A 23,026-nucleotide genomic window follows, 5' to 3' on the forward strand; every position below is an offset into this window, starting at 1 on the left:
GACATAGGCTGCGATCAGACAGGCATTTTGGCCCAATATCATTGCTTTCCCCTAATGGCTTAAAAGGACTTGGTCATACAGCCACATCTGGCAGCTGTTCCCCAGTTGCACTCACCCCATCGTAATGAGTTGGATACAGAGTAAATAGGCAGTAGTTGGATTCCAATGCTGACAGATCCCCACACGTTCATCCCAAATTTCCAGATGTCTGAACTCCCCCAGTGCGCACTCAAACCACTTTGCAAATGTGAACCTTTAGTTCTGGTTTCACTATTCTGTTTGTTCAAATAGGCACATATGCACACCCAAGAAATGTTTTCAAAAAAAGGTCAAAGTTGTTTTTTTTTAAAAGAAAATAAGACCAGATTGCACACTTTGTGATTGATGCACAGCACTAATCTGAACAGTCAACCACAAAAGAAATGCACAGTGAGACTGGATCAGGGTGGGAGTCTGATGGAAAATCTTAGTCACAAAATGCAATGGAGTATTAAGTGCCACCTCCAAAGTACTCCAAGCTGCCAGTCTGACCACAGCCATGGAAAAGATTTTATTACTCGGATGTGGTTTACACATCTTGGCTATTATTCCCTTTGCTTGAAGACCTCCTGATCTACAAACAGACATTTAATCAGAAAACAGAACTGGGGAAGCTGATGCTTGGTTACGATATAGAAAGTAAACCTAACAGTTGTGAAGCCTAACTGAGTGACTGCTAAACTGGATGATCTTGACACAAAGTTCTTGAGAGATGAAGGAAGCTGGTTGGCATGGGCATGTCCAGGATAGCACATGCAGAGTGTAGGGATGGCACAAAAGGAGGCCATATAAGGCACCATCATGTCATCTCCAACTTTTTGATAAGTTCTGGAAACAGCATCCCTTCAATCTACTCCCAGTAAACAGTATCCCCCACAACCCTGGCAACAAGATGAAGCCCCAAGGCATCAACTAATTGTCCTTGAGAGAGAGAAACAGCTATTCTTGGCACAGGCTGGTTGCTTCTAGGGAGGCCAAATAGTAATTGTTTCTGGGCTCAGTTCAAGGCTCAGTGACCCTGACCTTAAAACTGTTAAACCTAGCCAGCTGATAAAGAATCCTAGTTCACTGTTTTGTTTTTCCTCTAATATAGTTTAGATTTCTTTTAAATTACCCTTGTGAATGGAGGTGACAGTTTACCTGCAGGAGGGCAGACACTCGACAGGGGAAGTGTCTGATCTCTTTTCCCAGTGTCTGTACCAGTCAATCAACGGACAATTCTCATATGGCAACTGCTACATAGAAATCGTTGGAAATCTTCAGTGTGGCAGCAGGACCAGCAGCCACTTGCCATAGCAATTGTGTAGTGCTGCCAGTTTTTCAACTAGATGACCTCTCTGTGATTTCACAGCAGTTTGGTATTAGCAGGTGAAGAGGTTTGTCCCTATTCTATGAAAAGTTTCACATGCTGTTTTTAGTTAAAGATGCAGGAGGAGACAAAGCTAGATTTCTTCCAGACACTTGACAACCCTAGCCAACTAACATGCTTCATAGAAGCAGCTTTCCAGCAGCTTTTGTATGGTGAGCAAAATAGGAAAACTGGTACTGAGTGAAATCCAGCAGTGAAATGAGGAGCACAGTGAGGGAAGGAGGAAGGGACATGTCATAGTCAATACAGCTGTGCAAGAGAGCTGCTGTAACTTGCAGTCATCATTCATTGCCATCTCTACCAAATATGAACTAAAAAAAAAACTTTACAAAAGTATTAAGGAGCAGTTTAAAAAAATAGTCTATTGACTCTGCTTTCCACTGGTTTCAGCCTTGGAGTTCAGGTCTGACCTACCTATCCCACCATGAAAGCTAACATCAGACTGTTTGAGGACCTACAATAATACCTTTATCTTTCCACAGACTGAAGCAAACCATCGAACAGCCAAGGCAATCCAAGTTTCACATACTGAAACTTCTTTACATAAACCACTGAGCAGGTAAAAAAAGTTTGCTCCTGAAATTCCTTAAACACAGGGCACAGTTCAGGCAACATTGAGCCCTTGTGGTATTTCAACAGATGTATTAAACATATATTGATCCCTCTCCTTGAAACCAATGAGTCGTGCTTAACTTTGGCTCAAGTGTCCCAGATTTTCTAGAGAACAAAGCTGACTGGACTGAGTTGTAGGGTATCCAGTGTTGTCCTATCTACACTGGCTCCTGATTTGTTTCCAGGCCCAAATCAGAGTGCTGGTGTTGACCTTTAAATGGTCACAAGCTTTACATGACTTGGGACCTGCATGCCTTAAGGGCTATCTAACCCCGTATGAATCTAGCTGACTGCTAAGTAATCTTCTGAGGGCCAGCTGTGGGTGCCCCTATTTTTTTAAAGCTAGATGAGTGGCAGCTCAAGAGATGACCTTCTTGGTCATGGTACCAAAATAATGAAACTTCTTCCCCAGGGATAGGATATTCTTCTGTCCCTTTCTGTCACAGTGTTCTGCCAGAGGATGAAGACTTTTAAAATTTCCTCTGGCATTCCCTAAATGACCCCAATAAGCTTCTTGTCCTGAATAAGTGTGTGCATGTATACATTTACATATAGTCATTCTAGGTTTAATTGGTTTTATTACTTGTTTTTATAATGTTTTGTTTAAAATTTTTAGCTAGTCTGGTGGCCCTGATTGTGCAGAAGTTTTGCAAATAAATAATGAAAAAATTGTCATTGATGTTAAACTATTTATTTTGACCTAATCTTGCTGGACCTTAATTTTTCCTACTCCATCTTTGTGTGTGTGTGTTTAGTACTATCTGTGTGTGTGTGTGTGTGTGTGTGTGTGTGTGAAGTGCTATCACATCACTTTCAACTTATGGTGACCCTATGAATTAATGACCTCCAAAACTTTCTGTCATTAACAATCTTGCAAACTGAGGGCTGTGGTATTAGTAAGAACCTGCCTTTTAAATGGAAGGCTGTTGGAAATGCTTTTGTATGGTAGCAACCCTGGCAGCTTGCCATCACATGGATTGCCCTGATTGCATGTCCTGTGGAAGCATTTCCAGTGGTGGATAAATATCCCCATTGACTTGTACAAAAATGAAGGCCTTCATTTTGTGACATATTGCTTTTACAAAATATAGGAAAAGATGTTGCACAAAGCAGCATCCAAGTGCTGAAAAGAGAGTTTACTATAGCTTAATACAGAAATGACTGTGTCTTGTTGGTGTAGAGTTTTGCCAGGAGAAGGGATTTTCTATTTCTATCTCTGAAATTGTGTCCTTTCTTCTAGTTTGGTGCAAGAGGAACAGGAGAAAGCTCAGTGTCACAGTTTTGATATTTGGGGCTTAGATACACACAGCAGAGTCAGAGGGGGTGCCTCTCCAGTCAGACAAGCCCTTTCGATCGGAGCCTTGAACTTCAGCACCAGCCAAAACATGACTATGACAACAGAATGTAATTCTTCACTGGCAAAGCAGCCGCTCCATAAACATCACAGTTTGGACTTCAACAGTGTCTTTTGGGGAAAGTTGCCTCTCACTTTGAGACCAGCTGGTGAAAACTTGATAAGGTTAGATCCAAAGACCCCTCTGTCACAGTCTAAATCGACCTCTCTTGAGAGAACACCCGAAGCACTGACCAGAAAGGACTCAGGCTCTCCTTTTGGTCTCAAGCTTCAAGTTGACAAAACCTTTTCCAATAAGCCATCAAACCATACCCAGCATTATATACATAGGGATTTGCGCCACTGGTCTAGTACTTGGTCAACTGAGGATCCTTACTTTTCTTCGCTCTCTTCGGATGACCCATGCTCCCCAACATTTGCTGAGTCTACTGTGAGTCTGAATGAAACTATATCCCCTGTTTCACCTGCTGAGGATTCCACAGCACAGCCCTCTGACAGCACAAGGCCCCTATCTCTGCAATGTAGTCCTCAGGCCCAGAATAACCAGCTGCTGGATGCGGTGGAATCAGCTTGCCAGAGTAAGTTTGAGAGGCTATGTGTTACCAGCTCTTGTGAGGGAACTTTTTGCATGACTATCTTTTGTTTCCAAAAGACTGAATGAGTGCCCAGGGAATTTTTCCTACCATGTCTTTTATCTCCAGTTTCTGGAACTGACCTAGAAAATGCTGGTGGCCTACCAAGATAGGGCTCAACCTAAGGGTCAGATTGATATCTGCACCAGTAATGGCTCAGATAATACCTCAATGCATATTATAATAACAAGACATTCAAAATCCTTTTCTAACATATTTTGGTCATCTTGCTACCAAGTTGTTCACACTAAGGTTTCTGCAAAACTCCGCTGATAAGCTGGAGTGAGCTTGGCTTGGGTGTAGATAGGGAAGGTAAATAGAAATCTTAGCTGTTTTCATATATGAAACTTAAATTGCCTTTGACTCTTTCTCTTGTGTTCTTTATATGAACATCTTGCTATTGGTGGAAAAGAGGCATTTGTAATGAGATTGAGCATCCTGACCAATATAAGTTTGCTTTTTAAATTGAACTCTTTTAAGCCTTATATGTGAAAATGCCCTAAGAGTGCAAAGCACTTGAATAATTCTAGTGGAGGCTATGTTTTGGAGCATACATACAACTGCGTTATTTCTGTGATCTGGAAAATACTCTGCTTTAAATGAGAGAAATCATTCCAGGTTAGTTTCAGGTGGATAGCCATGTTGGTCTCCAAAAGCAAGATTCTAGTCCAGTAGCACCTTCAAAATAAACAAGATTCCCAGGGTATACGTTTTCAAGAATATGGCAAAGGGAGCTTTGACTCTTGAACGCTTATACCCTGGCAATTTTGTTGAGGTTCTACTGGATTCAAATTTTCCAATTCCATATTAATTGGAAAAGGTAAAAAACAATAAGGTGTCCTAGTCCAGTTATTCTTATCCCTCAGTTGCACTTGTTTGGGACTTGAGACACAAAGATTGCCATCTGGTGGTCAGAGATTTTTTAAACAGTAGGTAAAAAAGTGAATGCTTTCACATTTCTGCAGTGTAGAATTTGGAATGTGTATTGCACTCTAGAGCTATGATTTGCATTTAAATACCAATAAATGTGAACTGTCTCCCTGACATGCTCCTGACATTTTAATAATATTGAAGTGTCAGAAGTTTACCAGAGTGTGCTAGACCTTCATTGATTCACCTGTTTATAGATGGCCCTGGGTTTCCTGCTACTTAGAAAGAGACACTAAAAAAGTAGTATCATATATTCATAATCCACTTCGATAAAATTATGCTGCAGTATGAGCATCTGTGTGAAAATACAGCCATGGTAGAGGAACACCAGAACAGACAGATTCAGGCTTTTGATACTTTGGCAAGTTAGGTATTTTCATAAACATCCCAAATCCCACTAACTTTCAGTCTTCTGGATTATCAGATTCTCTCATATTGGATGAAGACATTCCTCCTCCACTGCCTGAGAGAACCCCTGAGTCTTTTATTGTACCTGGAGAAGCAGGTATGCTCACATTGCCAAGCAGATATCATTATGTTGATGGCAGAACTCATTTAAGATGTGGCTGTCATCAATTGTTTAGATATTTCTGCTACCGAGAAGATTATAAAAGATATATTTTGTTTTCTACTCTGCAGATGACTTTTCATTGACTATTTCAGCCCACCAACCACTATCCAAGAATGAGAAGATTGGAATATCTAGGGAATGGAATGGAATGCCTCAGCTGAAATTATCTGATGACTCTGTGAGATTGAGGCCAAACAAGGTAGTTCATTACTATATAGGTCTACTGATTTCTGAAAAAGACAAAGGCTACTATTTTGTATTACTGAGTTGCTGTAAATACTAACTTGAGATTACAATAGCTGAAGCTAGGACAATAATTTTGAATAATAGGTTCCACTAGCTTCGACTCTATCATCTGGCAGAGGGAAGTCTAGAGATACCAGTAAAGACTGAAACAGCTGCTGAAGCATATCATTTTTTTCCCAGTGGGAGCCAAAATGGCTAACTAGGATGAATCCAGTTATGAAGGATTGAATACATGTATAGACAATATGAAGTTTGATCTTTATCATTAACAGAGCAATCTTGAACTACTTGTACAACTAAAGCATTTCAAGGCTCTTATACTCTCTACCACCATCAATTACACATATATCCATTGCAGCATGGGTTCTTAATTCTACACTCAACTCTGCAATGCAACAGCTCATGGAAATGAGAAAGCATTTAGAAAGGAAGGATATATTAGTGGAAATATGAGCTGGTTATCCACTACGTGCTAAAAACAGAATTTTAAAAAATAATTTAACCTCTCAGTAGACATAACACACTTAAAGAAAAAGTTGCTTGACATGAGTTGGCCTCATTGTTAATAATCAAATCTCTTCCACCCCTTAAAGGACTCTTACCCCTTGAGCCATGAGACCCTTTCCTGTGAAGTGGTTTTGGAAGACTGAAACAATAACCACTCTGTACATACAAATCTAAGAAATGAAATGTGCACCTGCCTCCTGTAGCACATAAGTGTTCTGGAGACTTACTAAGCATTAAATATGGTCTTGTTGGGCTAAAAGGAATATAAAGCATTCTCCTTTTATTGACTTTCAGAGTATGAAGCTGCAGAGACCAAGATCAGGTACAGATTCTCCTGATGTTCTGTCAACTATTCTGTCTAATTATCATAGCTGCTTGCTTTATAATAAAAGATATTCTGTTATTATAATGTATCATAATACATAAATAAGTGCAGTCAAATCACAACTGACATGATGATCCCAACAAGGGGCTTTCAAGGCAAGCGAGAACCAGAGGTGGTCTGCCATTGCCTTTCTTTGCAGAACCTTCCTTGGTGGTCTCCCATCCAAGTAGTAACCCAACTTAGTTTCTGAGATCTAACAAGATGGGGCTATTCTTTCCATCCCATAACATCCCATACTTTGTAAGAATTGTTTGCATCTATTGTTAGTGGAAACCTTTTGTTTAACAGGCTTACCCACAAAGTTTTGTGAGTTTGTTGTGACAAAGTTGTTTTGTTACTCCTTTCCTCCTTGTGTTGCAAAAGAGTAAAGAGCCATAAAAAAGAGGAAAGAGCCATTGTACTTTCAGATTGCAGGCAACACCGAAAGTCTAACAGGCATGTACTGAGATGAAAGGTTTTTATATGAAGTGAACTAATGGAATATTTTGTTTCATTTATCACATGTGGCATCATAGAGTATCATCGGGATCGCTCTTCTTCCCCTCCCCCACTGCCTGAAAGAACCCCTGAGTCCTTTATTCTTGCTGATGAGGAATGTAAGTTTGACATTGTTTCTACCTTGGCGCAAGAATCACAGAATCATATAATTGGAAGGGGCCTCCAGGATCTAGTCCAACCCCCTGCACAATGTAGGAACTTCACAAATACCTCCCCTACACACATACATCCCCAGTGATCCCTGCTTCATGCCCAGAAGATAGCAAAACCCTCCAGGATCCCTTGCCAAATTGACCTGAAGAAAAATTTCTGACTGACTCCAAAGTGGTAATCAGCATTTCCCTAGGCATGTAAGAAAGGGCCACAAGAACTAAGCAACCCTTCCTGCACTCCTTCCATGATCTGCCTAATTTACAGGATCCTCATTGCTGTCAGATACCCATCTAGCTTCTGTTTACAAACCTCTAAGGAAGGAGAGTCTACCACTGAGGAATCACTCTAACGTCAGGAAGTACTTCCTAATGTTTAGCTGGAAACTCTTTTGATTTAATTTCAACCCATTGATTCTGGTCTGACCTTCTGGGGCAACAGAAAAGAATTCTGCATCATCCTCTATATGACAGCCCCTCAAGTTCTTGAAAATGGTCATCATATTACCTCTCAGTCGTCTCCTCTCCAGGCTAAACATACCCAGCTCCTTCAGCTTTTCCTCGTAGGATTTGGTCTCCAGACCCCTCACCATCTTTGTTGCCCTACTCTGGACACATTCCAGCTTGTCTATATCTTTCTTAAAATGTGGTACCTAAAACTGAACACAGTACTGTAGGTGAGATCTATTTTATTATTTTATTTATTTGGTTAATTTATATTCTGCCGTTTCCCAGGCGGGCTCAGGGTGGATTTGTTTATTTTTTTCCTTGGTTATAAGACCCTCCTTCCATTTCCTAAATGTGTCTTTTTTGTTTCTCAAGTCTTTAGAGACCTGTTTATCGAGCCACCTCGGCTTCTTTAGGCTCCTCCCAGTTTTCCTTCTCATAAAAGTTGTTTGCGATTGTGCCTTCAATATTCCACATATAAGAAATTCCCACCCCTCTTGAATTCCATTCTCCTTAAGTATTTCTGACCATGGGATTTTACCCAGCATCTCTCTAAGTTTGTCAAAAATTGCTTTCCTGAAGTCTAACCTGTATGTTTGACTACATATAGCTTTTCCCTTTCCCAAGACTGTAAATTTCAAAATCACATGGTCACCACTACCCAGGGTGCCCACTACTTCCACCTCATCAACCAGGTCTTCTCTGTTGGTGAGAATCAAGTCCAAGACAGCAGATTCCCTTGCTTCCTTCTCCACTTTCTAGACATTGAAGTTGTCACCAAGACAACTCAGGAATTTTTTTGACCGGACCTTTCTTTTTTAGCAGATTGGATTTCCAAGATATCCAGGTAATTAAAATATCCCATGGCCACTGTGTCCCTTTTCCATAAGAACTTTGAAATCTGTTCTAGAAGTATTTCATCAAGTCCTCTGTTTGGCTTGGTGGTCTAAAGAAGATCACCACCATAACATCACTATTTTTTACTCCTTTTTTCTTTTACCTAGAGACTCTCAACTGAACTCCCATGCTCAGATTCACATATTTCCTCCCAAGTGTATACTTCCTTCATATATAATGTTGCACCTCTACTCTTCCTTGTTTGTCTGTCCCTTTTAAATAAGTTGTACCCCTCAGTCCTAATATTCCAGTTGTGTCATCCCACTAGGTTTCATTAATGCTTATTAGATCATGGTCCCATCCCTGTATTAGGACTTCCAGTTCCTCAAGCTTGTTTCCCATACTCTGCGCATTAGTAGTAGTAGAGACATCAGAATCCATGTTTTATGCACCCTGAGGGTTTCATTTCCTTACATACCTGTGAGTTAATGTTACCTAGAGTACATGCCACTCCCTGCAAAACTTTAGCGTTTTTAACTCCAGTTATTGGCATCATACTAGGCTTTGCATTATTGTCTCTCTCCCACATACAGTTTAGTTTAAAGCCCTCCTTATTGGGTTCGCAAGGCAAACACCTTTCCTCCTGCCTTCATGAGGTGCAAAGCATCTCCCAATAGAAGAGCTTCATCTCAAAAGTGTAAGCCATGGTCCAAAAATCCAAACCTGTCCTGATGACACCATCTGTGTAGCCAGTCATTTATTTGCAGTATTCTTCTTTCCTGTCCTAAGTCATGGCCTTCTACAGGAAGAACTTATGAAAACACAACTTGCACTCCCAGCTCCTTCACCTTCTGACCCAGAGCCACATAGTCTCTTCTAATACATCCCAGGCTATGCTGGGAACTTAAGATAATAATTTTATCAGATTTTCAGAGAGTTCTGAGAGAGAGCAGAGAATAAGTGATATAAGGGTGAGGTTTGGCTAAGCAGCTGGGGAAGTTGCTGAGAATTTCTGAGTCTGTGTGACTGCTGAAAATTCTAAGTTTGTGGTTGCTGGAGAACTGCTATCTGTTTGGTTTGAGTGGGCTGAAGGTGAAGGTGATTGAAGGTGATTGTTGCTGATTGATTAGGAGTGGCTGTGTTCCCCACCCTCTTTGCATTATTAAGCTGAGCCTTGCCAGAGAGCTAAAGGGCTCTTGGCCTGTGGCTCTTAGCCTGGGGGCTCTGTAAAGACCAGGAACCCAGATCCCTATTTCCCTTGTGTTCCCAATAAGGTAAGTTGATCCTCCAGAAGGGGAGCCACATAAGCAAACAAGATTTAAAGGGGACTGTATATTTTTTTAAAAAGCTATCATGAAGGTAGAATGCCAGCAGGAGGGTGGGGGCTTTCCAGTGTTTTGCAATGAGTGTCACATGTATGACTATCTGCCCACAGGACAGAAGTCTTGGGTGTGTGCTCGAAGCAAGGAGCTCCTGGTCCTCAGGGAACGAGTTCGTACCCTTGAGGCCGAGGTGACTGACCTGGAGAAGCAGAGACAGTCAGTTAGGCACTCAGGGAAGACTCTCGGGGACGCATTAGATGAGCCCTGCTCTGAACGTGGCAGCTCTGCCAGGGAGCATGAGGGTCGAGAGGAAACACGGTGCCGTGCTGAGGATAAGGGGAATGCGCCCTCAGAAGGGACCTCTTCTTCAGTTGGTGAGCGGGAATCCTTTTTCACCAAGGAACCATCCCTGGGCAGGGAGAGAAGGGGGGTCTTGGTAGTTGGTGATTCGATCCTTAGGCAAGTAGACAGCTGGGTGGCAAAACCGCGTTCTGACCGTATGGTGACTTGCCTGCCTGGTGCGAAGGAAGCGGACATTACGCGTGTAGTAGATAGGCTGATAGACAGTGCTGGGGAGGAGCCAGTGGTCGTGGTGCATGTTGGCACCATCGATGTGGGGAAATGCAGTCGTGAGGTCCTGGAGGAAAAATTTAGGCTGCTAGGCAGGAGACTTAAGGCCAGGACCTCCAAGGTAGCCTTCTCAGAAGTGCTACCTGTTCCACATGCAGGGCTGGAGAGACAGGCACAAATTAGAAGTCTCAATGTGGATGAGACGATGGTGTAAGGAGGAAGGGTTTAAGTTTGTTTGGCACTGGGATGCTTTTTGGAACAAGTGGGAGCTGTACAAAAGAGACGGTCTCCACTTGTCCCCAGATGGAACCAAGCTGCTGGCGCTTAAAATCAAAAAGGTGGCAGAGCAGTTTTTAAACTAAATCTTGGGGGAAAGCCGACAGGAGATAAAATGTCTCTGGTTTGGGAGGACTCATCTCAAAGAGATGAAGGGTTAGCTGTTACTTTTCTAATGGAGAATGGATCAGAGTTGTCCACTGAGATGGTGACAAACAGTATGGAGCGTCTGCCAAAGTCTCGAGGCGGCAGGAGGAAGGTTGCAGGCCTAACTTGCCTGGGAAATTATAGATGTTTGTATACAAATGCTAGAAGTGTTCAAAGTAAAATTGGTGAGTTTGAATGTTTAGTGTTGAGGAAAAACATAGACATTTTGGAAATTTCAGAAACTTGGTGGAATGAAGAGAATCAGTGGGACACGATGATTCCTGGATATAAGTTATATCGGAAGGATAGGGAGGGAAGGGTTGGAGGTGGGGTGGCTCTGTATGTCAGAGAGGGTATACAGTCCAGTAAGACTGAGGTCAAAGAATTAGATTCCCTTCTAGAAATAGAGGGCCCAAAAGGAAATTTAACTATGGGAGTTTGTTATCGCCCACCAAATCAAAAGATAAGAGGACGATTATAATATGATAGAAGGATTAAAGACCGGCCAAGCGTAAAAACTTTGTCGTAATAGGTGATTTTAACTACCCACAGATTGATTGGGTCAATATGTGTTCAGGTCGAGAGAAAGAGATTGAGTTTCTAGATGCTCTCAATGACTGTGCTATGGAGCAGATGGTAACAGAACCTACCAGGGGTGGAGCGATCCTGGATTTGGTCCTAAGTAATGCCCAAGACTTGGTGAGAGATGTAACGTTATGGGAGCAGTGACCATAACGTTATTGATTTCACCATTTGTATAAATAGAGAGTTGCCCCAAAAGACAAGCACAACCACGTTTAACTTTAAAAGGGGTAAATTCTCTGAGATGAGGAGGCATGTGAAGAGGAAACTGAAAGGAAAGGTAAATACAGTCAAAACCCTTGGGGAAGCTTGGAGGCTATTTAAAACTACAATCCTAGAAGCTCAGATAAAATATATACCAGAAGTTAGGAAAGGCACAAACAGGTATAAGAAAAGGCCTGCATGGTTAACAAACAAAGTAATGGAAGCTGTAAAAGTAAGAAGGACTCCTTTAAGCAGTGGAAAGCTAGTCCAAGTGAGATTAATAAAAGGGAACACAGGCTGTGGCAAATCAAATGCAAGACTGTGATCAGGCAGGCAAAAAGGGACCATGAGGAGCATATTGCAAAAAACATAAAGACCAACAATAAAAATTTCTTCAAATATATTAGAAACAGGAAACCAGCCAGGGAGGCAGTGGGGCCCTTGGATGACCAAGGGGTAAAAGGATTACTGAAGGAGGATAGGGAAATTGCTGAGAAGCTGAATGCATTTTTTGCCTCCGTCTTCACTGTGGAAGATGAGAAGTGTTTGCCTGCTCCAGAACCACTTATTTTGGAAGGGGTGTTGAAGGACCTGAGTCAGATTGAGGTGACCAGAGAGGTGGTCTATAGCAGCGCGCCTCGTGGTCTCACTGGATCACTTCTATATGCAGCTTATGGCTACCCCAGCCCTTCTTCTGTCTCAGTTCTTCCTTTTGAATTTTACCTCACAACTATGAGACTCAAGGGGGGGGGGTGTAATATGGATTTCTCAATACTAGTCTCTTCGGGGGTTTTGTTTTGCTTTCAGATGGATATAAACTCTGTTTGTAGGTAGGGGACCACAGCAGCTTTGATAGCTTTCCCAATATACTGGCACCAGAGAACTTTAAAGTGAAACACAGAAATTTATTAACGTACACACACAGTCTTCAACTGGGGAATGGGAAATATATACATGGGCTATATTGTATCTCAAGCAGTTAACAGTTTCTTCATAGTTCAGGCTCTATAATATCTAGTTTACTTAGGTCTCTCAGGTTTCACAGATCATACAGCTTTCACTCTCCAACACTATTCTGGGTTGGCCTCTTCGGTATAATGTGCCAAGTCCCTTAAGTCGATTGGTGACTCTTCTCCCAGCCCTTCAGACTTCTAGACCCACATCTTTCCCTCAACCACCTCTTTAGCTCTTAAGAGAAGTGTCTCTGTGTCTGTGACCTCTCAGGTCTTTTACTGTGACTCTCCTTTAGTCACACACAGCCCCTTGGCTGTCTTTATAGAGTGAACAGTGAGCTTTGCTTCTCTCGAAGACTCCCCTCAGCTCCTGTCTCAGCTCCTTCTCAGACCAACTGCTCTCTTCAGCAGTCTCCTTCAGACTCTGTCTGTCACTAACTGCTCTCCTCAGCCGTTAGCTGTCAATCACCTCTGAGAGTTCTGAGCACTCTGGCCCCCACCCTCAGGTCATCTGATGCAGGCTCTATGCATCCTTAGTTTTCTTGTTAACCCATTCATTACCGTCACATGGTCCTACAGCTGAAAGACAAATTAAAAACTAATAAGTCACCAAGTCCGGATGGCATACATCCAAGAGTTCTGAAAGAACTCAAAGTTGAACTTGTGGATCTTCTGACAAAAATATGTAATCTTTCATTGAAATCTGCCTCTGTTCCTGAGGACTGGAAGGTAGCAAATGTCACCCCCATCTTTAAAAAGGGTTCCAGAGGAGATCCGGGAAATTACAGGCCAGTCAGTCTGACTTCAATACCGGGAAAGTTGGTAGAAACCATTATCAAGGACAGAATGAGTAGGCACATTGATGAACACGAGTTATTGAGGAAGACTCAGCATGGGTTCTGTAAGGGAAGATCTTGCCTCACTAACCTGTTACATTTCTTTGAGGGGTTGAACAAACATGTGGACAAAGGAGACCCGATAGATGTTGTTTACCTTGACTTCAGAAAGCTTTTGATAAAGTTCCTCATCAAAGGCTCCTTAGAAAGCTTGAGAGTCATGGAGTAAAAGGACAGGTCCTCTTGTGGATCAAAAACTGGCTAATTAATAGGAAACAGAGAGTGAGTATAAATGGGCAGTCTTTGCTGTGGAGGACGGTAAGCAGTGGGGTGCCCCAGGGCTCAGTACTGTGTCCCATGCTCTTTAACTTGTTCATAAATGATTTGGAGTTGGGAGTAAGCAGTGAATTGGCCAAGTTTGCAGATGACACTAAATTGTTCAGGGTGGTGAGAACCAGAAAGGATTGTGAGGCATTTCAAAGGGATCTGTTGAGCCTGGGTGAGTGGGTGTCAACGTGGCAGATGAGGTTCAATGTTGCCAAGTGCAAAGTAATGCACATTGGGGCCAAAAATACCAGCTACAAATACAAGTTGATGGGGTGTGAACTGGCACAGACTGACCAAGAGAGAGATCTTGGGGTCGTGGTAGATAACTCACTGAAAATGTCAAGACAGTGAGCAATTGCAATAAAAAGGGCAAACGCCATGCTGGGAATTATTAGGAAGGGAATGGAAAACAAATCAACCAGTATCATAATGCCCCTGTATAAATCGATGATGCGGTCTCATTTGGAATACTGTGTACAATTCTGGCCGCCGCACCTCAAAAAGGATATTATAGCATTGGAAAAAGTCCAGAAAAGGGCAACTAGAATGATTAAAGGCTTGGAACACTTTCCCTATGAAGAAAGGTTAAAACGCTTGGGGCTCTTTAGCTTGGAGAAACGTCGACTGTGGGGTGACATGATAGAGGTTTACAAGATTATGCATGGAATGGAGAAAGTAGAGAAAGAAGTACTTTTCTCCCTTTCTCATAATACAAGAACTCATGGGCATTCGGTGAAATTGCTGAGCAGTCAGGTTAAAATGGATAAAAGGAAGTACTTCTTCACCGAAAGGGTGATTAACATGTGGAATTCACTGCCACAGGTGGTGGTGGTGGCTACAAGCATAGTCAGCTTCAGGAGGGGGTTAGACAAAAATATGGAGCAGAGGTCCATCAGTGGCTATTAGCCACAGTATATATTTGTGTATATATATAATTTTTTTGGCCACTGTGTGACACAGAGTGTTGGACTGGATGGGCCATTGGCCTGATCCAACATGGATTCTCTTATGTTCTTAATTAAAGTTAAAGATGCATCTTCTGAAGTGAAAAAAAGTTAGACAGTCAAAGCAGTAAAAACTGGGATAACACTGTTGATAATGAGTGTAGAAGTATCAATGCAGCAGAAGATGAAAAGAGGGATGTCTCTGGCTCATTCCTCAGCTCTTTGCCTGTATTGTATTCTGTGACACAGCGATGAATGCATATGATCAAGCAATCTGCCATAGAACCATAGAAGCCTCAGTGCACTTTAATGTTAATTACACATTGAATTATCTTGGAGAAATGAGTCAAAAGGTAATGAATAATCTGGAGATGAAAAAGGGAAAAAAGGAACTTGGTCCAAGACCAACTGTTCCAGGATGTTCCAAATGAGAGACAGTGGTGTGAATGTGATGTGATAGAGTCATCATTGCTCATGTTGTACACACTCATTTCTTTCATTCCATTTGCAGTTTTGATCAGACAGGGTTTGGAGGTGTCTGAAGCACCACAGAGAGTCTATACTGAGGAAAGGTGGGCAGAAAAAATGAGTGTGCACACTACAAGCAACAATAGCTCTATCATGCCATCTTCAGAGGTTGTCAGTCTTGGTGTGTGTTGTCCTTCCTTATGGAAAAATGATGCTTGTAATTTTTTAAAACATGAACCTGCTTTTTTTTTACAGCAAACATGTTTAAAACATTAGCACTTGTTGGTCTTAAAGGTGCTTTCTTTGTATTTCTCCCATGGGATCCAGGGAACTGGGCAAAGGAAGCTCTGGCTCTTTCCCTCCCTCCCCAGGGGACCAGGAGGGGGAGGAGCCTCAATCAATGGAGAAAATCAAGGTTTTGCTCTGTAGCTCCTGTGAGATTGAGCAAGCATTGCAAATCAAACTGAGATGCAGAAGGAAGCAAGAGAGAGGGAGAAGGAAGCAGAAGAGCAGTTGCTCAGGGGCCTAATAGGAGCTTTCCAGGGGCCTGATTTGGCCCCCAGGCCATATGTTTGACACCCTTTCTTTAACCAGCCCAGCAGTTTTTAAGGAGTTATCTATTACATAGTGTTATCCTACATGCAATTCAGACACTTCATTCATCTTGCTGCCTTCCTGAGGCATACTACAGTTCAAATGAGAGAGAAAGAACATTTGGGTTTGCAAGAGTCAGGATTTAGCAGGGTTTAGCACCAGAATGTTTTTTGAACTTTAGGGTTAAGTTATGGAATATGTAAACCATTTAATAAATAAAAATAGCACTGATTGTGCAAAGATTGCCTTTTCCTTAATACTGATGGTCTTGGATCCACTAAAGTGTTTCCATGGGTTGACAGATTTCTGTCGGGGGGGGGGGGTGGTATTTGTATGTTGCCCTCCCCCTGCACAGGAAGTACAGGAGGAGGTGGGAGGCAAGAATGTCACACTCATGGATGGGAAACTTCCCATCTGTAGAAAGGTAGATGCCAGCCAGTTAACTACAGCTTGTCACTCCCAAATGTAAGAATAAGAAGGGCATGAGTTTGTAGCAGGAACTGGCTTCTGAACATTTAGAAAGAAAACACTGGGACTACACCACTTTGCTACAGGGGATTAGGCAAGATGAAGGTTATTTCCTTTGCCACCTTGCACTTCTAATAACTTCACTCACAATTTTAAAAATACAGACTGGGGCACTTTACATACAGGATCCCATGGAGAAACCTCAGTATCAATCAGGCTGTAGATGAAGACAATAACAGCCATTTATTTGGTGACATTACTTCTTGCTTCTGCAAATCATGAAAATAGTCATATGCTCTCCCAAACAGATTTTACAATTGGTGCTTTAAGGTACTTTTGAGTCTCTCACCTGCTGTAATGGGCATGTATGAAAGACCAGAAATGCTATTTACATTATGTGTTAGGGTTGGTTTTTTAAATAAAAAATAGATGGGTTATCATACATGGAGCTTATAATTGCATTTCAACCTTCCCTAGTTTGTCAGCTACTGAATATATTTATTTTTTTCTTTAAAACAATTGTATTAATTTGCAATATATTGTTATAGAAATCTATAAGAAATTTTAAAAATAATACAAAATAAAAACAATACATAGCTTTTCCCCCCTTCTCTTCCCTCCCTTTTTCTTGACCCGCACCGGTGTTTACTTAAAATTAAAAAAACCCAACAAGGTAACTTAACAAATCAAGAATCTCCATTTTAGAACCTTATATCAATACAGAAGAAATAAAAATATAAAATAAGAAAAGTCAACTCTATAAGTTCATCTTCATTTTTCAAAGGAAAAATTTTCCCTTTGTAAACTTTAGTCCATTGTTCCACTCAATTCATCTATTATCAAAAATCACTAAATGTCCCTTTACTTTCCATTGTTTTTCAACATATTTTTGAAATTTCTCCCATTCCTTTCTAAACTTCTCCAAATCATAGTCTTTTAAGATTCTTGTATGTTTGTCCATTTCACTCCATGACATAACTTTTAAAATCCAGTCACATTTTTCTGGTATTTTATCTTGCTTCCATAGCTGCGTGTACAATGTCCTTGCAGCTCTGAATATATTTATTTTTCATAGGTTTCTATAGATTGCCTTCTTCCATGTTTTTATTTCTCCACCTGTATGAAAGTGTCTTCATGGAAGTGGTCATAATTAAATATCCCAGTTCCCTGACTCAATACTTCCTCCATTCCCATATCCATTGACAGGTACAGCATCACCACTTGCTCTCCTCTGGGTCCTCCACTGTTTTGTGAAACTGACAAAGTAATGACGAAACCTTTGTCAATTTCACAGCATTATTCTGCCTCCAAAGCTGCATATAGTTCTCTATGGGTGCACTGATACTTCAGTTTCACAGTGAGAAAACTATCAAAGGCCATCCCCTGATGTTGTCAGTTTCACCAGGGCTCAAAAAAGAAGAATGAATAAAATGGATGTTGCATGAATGGAGATATAATAAAGAAAGTTTATGTGGGTGGGGTACATGCTTTCACCAGCCATATCATAATGGGCTAGCATCCAGAATTCTTCATAGGTCCTGTGGCTAAGCATTCAGGTTAGGCAACTGGGGGACTGTTTACCTGGAATGATGTGATGCATAACTTGTAAATTATAGTAATGCACATTAAATAAGGAAGGGAAGTTATCCAAACTATAGGTAAGAGGCTTTAAAATATAAATGCAGTTTTTGATCCTCAAGTATAACCCAGTTCATATTGAGAATTGTCCACATAATAAAATGGAGGGATTGAATGAGTAGTAGGGGGAAGAGGGATTGCCTGTCTGCATGAGTAAGCCCCCTCATAGCAATTATTATGGTTGTTGTTTGCTGAGTGTATTTTGTTTTCCTAGGTCTGCCATCTGTTTGGAACAATATTGTGAAACCTGGAGACTCTGGGAGTAAAGCATCTGACAAGTCATCAAAGGAAACAAAATGCTTCAAGAGGAGTAAGGTATACAAAACAAAACAAAAAAGAAGAGACAGAAGAGAGGGAGATTGTGAATATTTTGCTCCATCAATGTGTGAGGGTACTTTACAGAGCACAAGAAGCCAGATCCCTGCCTTGATGCACTTAAAATATAAAATCTGACATAAGGGAGATAATAAAGGAATTGGAGGAAGGTGAAGGTGGTGACAAACAGATCAAGAACAGGCTTCCCTGGAGCCTGTAAGCCTTACTAGCCTAGGATCATGACAAGTGTAATAGGTAGTTTTAGATCTGAAGGACAGCAGAAAGGATATATTTTCTTGAATGACCAGGAAATCTGTGGATGGCTAAGGGATGTGGAACTAGCAGAGATGAAAGTTACACAGAGAGGCATATGACAGTAAGAGAATGGAGTGATGGTGGGGGAAGCTGACAGGGGTGGGAGGTTGGAAGGTAAGGATGAGTGGTTTCTGTTGGATTCAGGACATGACCAGAAGCTAGTGTAGGGCTTTAAGGAGGACCATTCCAGCATATGAATCTAATGAAGAGCAAGGTAAATTATTTAGTGTCAGAGTGCTAGAGATAGGTGGGGTACACTAATTAAAGTCTGAAGAGGAAGAGGTTGCAAGCATCAAGGCACGAGCATGGAGACAGAATTTTTGCCAGGTGAGCAGAGGAAGGGCCTATATTTTTACAATGCTGTGAAGAGAAAAGTGACATGACCTGCCAAGAGACTGCATATAAGGAACAGAAGAGGGATTAGTCAGAGAAAGCCAGGGATTTCTGTCTGTTTTGCAGGGAGGATGGTGATGCCAGCAATTATGCAGTGTACAAGGAGAGAAAAGATCCTACCTGATAAAGTAAAAACCTGGGATATTTCTTATTGATATTACTAGGGGGAGCTCTAAGCAAGACAGAGAAACAGATATGAACCTTCAAAATCTGCAACTTAGTTTTATAATTAGGCAAATCACTGTGATAAAACACTTTTTAGGAAATTGCTAAGGTACTCAAGGCCTGACTATATGATTTAATTTCGTTGGGTCTAGCCTGGATCCTGTTGATCAGACTTGTGCTATGAGTTCCATGCTTGGAACTTAGTTTCCAGACATGCAGGGTCCCAGTTTGGATGAGGACTGTGGTGTGTGGGGAAAAGCGAATGAAGCCTTCTCCACCATGCCATTTTCCTGACCTGAAATGCCCCCAGGGAGCCACTATTTGCTTCTCTGAGAAAACGCATTTGTACCTAAGTACATAAAAGTTTCCTCAGGAAGTCAAATAGCAAATTCATGGAGCCATTTCAAGTTGGAAAAAAAGTGTATGGCATGTGTGGGGAGGATTAAAATCCTTTTTTCTGAGATCCCAATCTGAATTGGACCCTGTACTCCTGAGAACAGAGCTCGAAGTATGAGTCTTGCAACATGTCTAGTTGACAGTGCCCAGGGAAGACATAACAGTAAGGCCCTCAGTTACGAATTGGCTTTGAGCTATGCTTGGGCTACAAGTTGCCTGTCTTTTTAATATCAGGACAGTGTGGGTGATTCTTTCCTACCTGAAGTTCCATCCTTCCTCTTGCAATCCTATTATTCTGGAAAGTGAAAAAGAGTTTTCATATCAATTTGGTCTATGTGCTAATCCTTATCAGAATAGGCCCTACCTTCCCTATCACATCTTGTCATTTTGAGAAGATATACTTTGCCCTATTGTATTAGCTTGTGCTGTGAAAAGGGAGGGTGATCTTAGTTCACTTTTACATATCCTTTCTCAAATCAATGCTTAATGCTTTCTCAGCTTCTCTCTCTCTCTTTTTTTACAGAGCTTGAAAATCTTACGAAATGTAAAAAACAGTAAGTCTTTAGAATATTGAGACTGTTGGCACAGTGTGGTACTATGGTTCAGACTATGAGATGCCAAAGAACCATAACCTTTAATCATTTTGTTGGAAACTGAGGGCACTCAGTAGTGTAGAGGTTGGATAAAAACCTGTTATGCTATTATGTTATCTTCCATTGGCCATCTTAAGGATTTTGAAAACAGGAATTAAAGATATACATTTCTCTGCAGACTCTTAACTGGACAGAGAATGCAGATTGTTAGTATGATGTCTGCTGTGGCTTCCCATTCATTTTGTATAAATAGGAATTAGATACTTTGTACAAAAAAAGAGAAGCTTTTGTTTAAAAGCTGGACTACACATTATGGTCCCCAGTGAGGAATCAATATCCCCATGGTAAGCTTCCTAATCATAATGCTTAGCTGTGCTCACTATATGGATTGGGGCCCTCATGTTGTGAGTTCTCTCCATTCTCCATAAGTTTAGACCAACTCTGGGGTGGGGGAGGGAGAAGCACAAAACCTCGTGGACAAACATGCTTATTTAAAATTCAGTGCTTTGTAGCTGATGACAAACATTCTTGCACTGATCTACAATAATGAGCCTCCCTGAGCCCACTCATGAGATAGTGTAGGATATAAGTTTAATAAACAAACAAATAAGCCTCATGGATGCTAAGGCACTTTTAATGCTTTGCTGATAGAAAGTATTTGCTGCTACAGACCATTTCCTCTTCTAATGCTTGTACTCTAACAAATCCTTGCCATGGTCAGAAAGGCAAAAATGGCAATGCTGGGCAGTTGGCCTGGAAGGGCGAGAAGTGGCAGTGGCAGTAGCATAGACAGTGGGAGAGAGGAAGAGGGTCAAAGTTAGTACAGCCTGTTTGATGAAGGAAAGGTGAGAAGGATGAAGAGAAACAGTACAATTGGCTCTAGGATGTATGGTGAGGGATAGTTAACTCCATGTGCGGAGCTTCATCTCATAACAAGCACAATATTGCATAAAACCTATATGTTTACATGCATCAATCAGCCTTTGCCTAAAGTCTTCCACTGTTTCTCTAGACATCTGTGGTCCATCTTCACTAGTGCAACCACCAGAACCTAACCAATTCAGTCACTCCATCTTGAGCTTTGGTATGTATGTTTTAAATAAGGTTGTTGGGGTTTTCCCCCACCCCAGGGTTCCATGCCTATTTGCTATGAGCAGTTTAAAACCTCTAGTTGCGGCCAGAGCCATCTTAAAGAAGCCAGTTGCCAAGTAATTCCACACAGTTCTCCTTTTTGCCATTGAGTATTGCTGAAATCCTAGGTGCTTAGACAAGTTTGAGAAGACACGGCAAAAACCAGTCCTCCTAACAGGGGATTTATGTTGGTTTTAATCCTGTGCTTATAGTGGTGGTATCCTGGCACCTCCCTCCATTATACCTATTCATAGTGTCACATAGGGGACTCTGATTGCTTCCAGGCACTGTAATCCTATTGCTTTTATGTTGTTATTCCTGATTGGCTGCAGTCATTCAGGGATGGAAGACAGCTGGGGGAAATTGGTGTTGCAGCAAAGAGAGAAAACAACTGTTGCAAATACTGTGAGAAATCCTTGCAAAAGTACACTTTGCTTTTACACTTTCTTCATCTTGGTATTAAGTATAACATTCATTTTAGTTCTTGCTGTGCTAAAATTTTAAAAAAGGTTAATTTGTTTGTTCAGCTTAGATCAGGAAACAGTGCATGGAAAGTGTTGTAAAATTATTACTACAGGATTTCAAACTACTTGAATAATCACACAATCTTTAATAAGACCACTCTAGACTGAGTGGTTTAGAGACATGTCTTTTTGTGCTTCTTCACACTCGGCATTAGCTTAATTGTACATTTGTCCTGATTATCACTCATGTTAATTGCTGCTTCATAGTACTCTTATCCTTACACACTCTGGCCTCATATAGAATTTTGTAAACATTGCTCAGCATTTTCTTGATTTTATGTTTCAGGCTTTGCAAACCGATTTTCAAAACCCAAAGGACCAAGAGATCCACCACCAAACTGGAATATTTAGTAGATCTTCAAAGATACTTTCTGCCCCTTGCAGACCTGCCTTATTCATCTATTCTTCTCAATGAGATCACAATTTCAACAACAAGAACACAGAATATGGATTCTCTGTCAACTGAATACAGTACAATTTCACCTGTCAATTGACCTGGATAGCAACCATCATAAATGGGAACCAAATGCTTTGTTAGTGCTTGGTTCCTGTTCTCATTTTCAGTGGACTGTTTCTTCAGCACTGTTTTTAAAAATTTCTATAAAGAGAGATGTTTGGGCTCAGCCCTGCCCAGAATCCTGAAGATCTTGACCCCTGTCTAAGATGTAAAGACAAACCATAGTACTGTTTAGATGAGAAAGAGCTCTGGATCGTAGTTATTTATTACAAATTTGTATGTTTTCAGACTATTCTTGTGCTTCCTGGCTTTTGAGTTGTTACTGAGACTGGTAGGGAATTCGTCTGTTACATGGAGGTGTCATTATTTGCATGAATGGAGTGGTTGCCCATTGATGGCTGGTGGACATTTGAGCATTTTTTTTTACATTGATATTCTGTGATCCTCTGAGTGTAATTTAAAAAAGATCTCAGCATCCCCTCAGGTTCAACAAACAGTTTTGGTTGTCTCTTAGAAATGGAACTAGTTCTTCTTACACTTGCAATTTCAATGTATCAGCCAGATTGTTTAAAATTATTTTGGGCCTTGTTTAAATAGGGCAGTAAAGAGCACCATGGCACAGAGTGTTAAAGCTGCAGTACTGCAGTCCTAAGCTCTGCTCACAACCTGAGTTTGATCGCCGGTGGAAGCTGGGTTTTCAGGTAGCCGGCTCGAGGTTGACTCAGCCTTTTATCCTTCCGAGATCGGTAAAACGAGTACCCAGCTTGCTGGGGGGAAAGCGTAGATGACTGGGGAAGGCAAAGGCAAACCACCCCGTAAAAAGTCTGCTGTG

At 41.3% G+C, this 23,026-nt stretch overlaps 1 protein-coding gene across 1 annotated transcript in view; it reads left to right on the forward strand.

The window, feature by feature from the left end:
• The window catches only part of PTPN22 (protein tyrosine phosphatase non-receptor type 22), a 55,948-nt gene extending 33,809 nt beyond the window's left edge, over positions 1 to 22,139 (forward strand). Inside the window, exons 12-21 of the mRNA XM_060231205.1 lie at positions 1,891 to 1,967; positions 3,261 to 3,952; positions 5,361 to 5,441; positions 5,576 to 5,706; positions 6,555 to 6,582; positions 7,161 to 7,241; positions 18,120 to 18,220; positions 20,013 to 20,043; positions 21,095 to 21,166; positions 22,024 to 22,139. Of these exons, the coding sequence (XP_060087188.1) occupies positions 1,891 to 1,967; positions 3,261 to 3,952; positions 5,361 to 5,441; positions 5,576 to 5,706; positions 6,555 to 6,582; positions 7,161 to 7,241; positions 18,120 to 18,220; positions 20,013 to 20,043; positions 21,095 to 21,166; positions 22,024 to 22,088 (1,359 nt within the window). The 3' untranslated portion in view covers positions 22,089 to 22,139. The remainder of the gene's footprint in view (positions 1 to 1,890; positions 1,968 to 3,260; positions 3,953 to 5,360; positions 5,442 to 5,575; positions 5,707 to 6,554; positions 6,583 to 7,160; positions 7,242 to 18,119; positions 18,221 to 20,012; positions 20,044 to 21,094; positions 21,167 to 22,023) is intronic.
• The last annotated feature ends 887 nt before the right edge of the window (positions 22,140 to 23,026 follow it).

This window comes from Heteronotia binoei, chromosome 2, assembly GCF_032191835.1.
Source record: "Heteronotia binoei isolate CCM8104 ecotype False Entrance Well chromosome 2, APGP_CSIRO_Hbin_v1, whole genome shotgun sequence".
Lineage (NCBI taxonomy): Eukaryota > Metazoa > Chordata > Lepidosauria > Squamata > Gekkonidae > Heteronotia > Heteronotia binoei.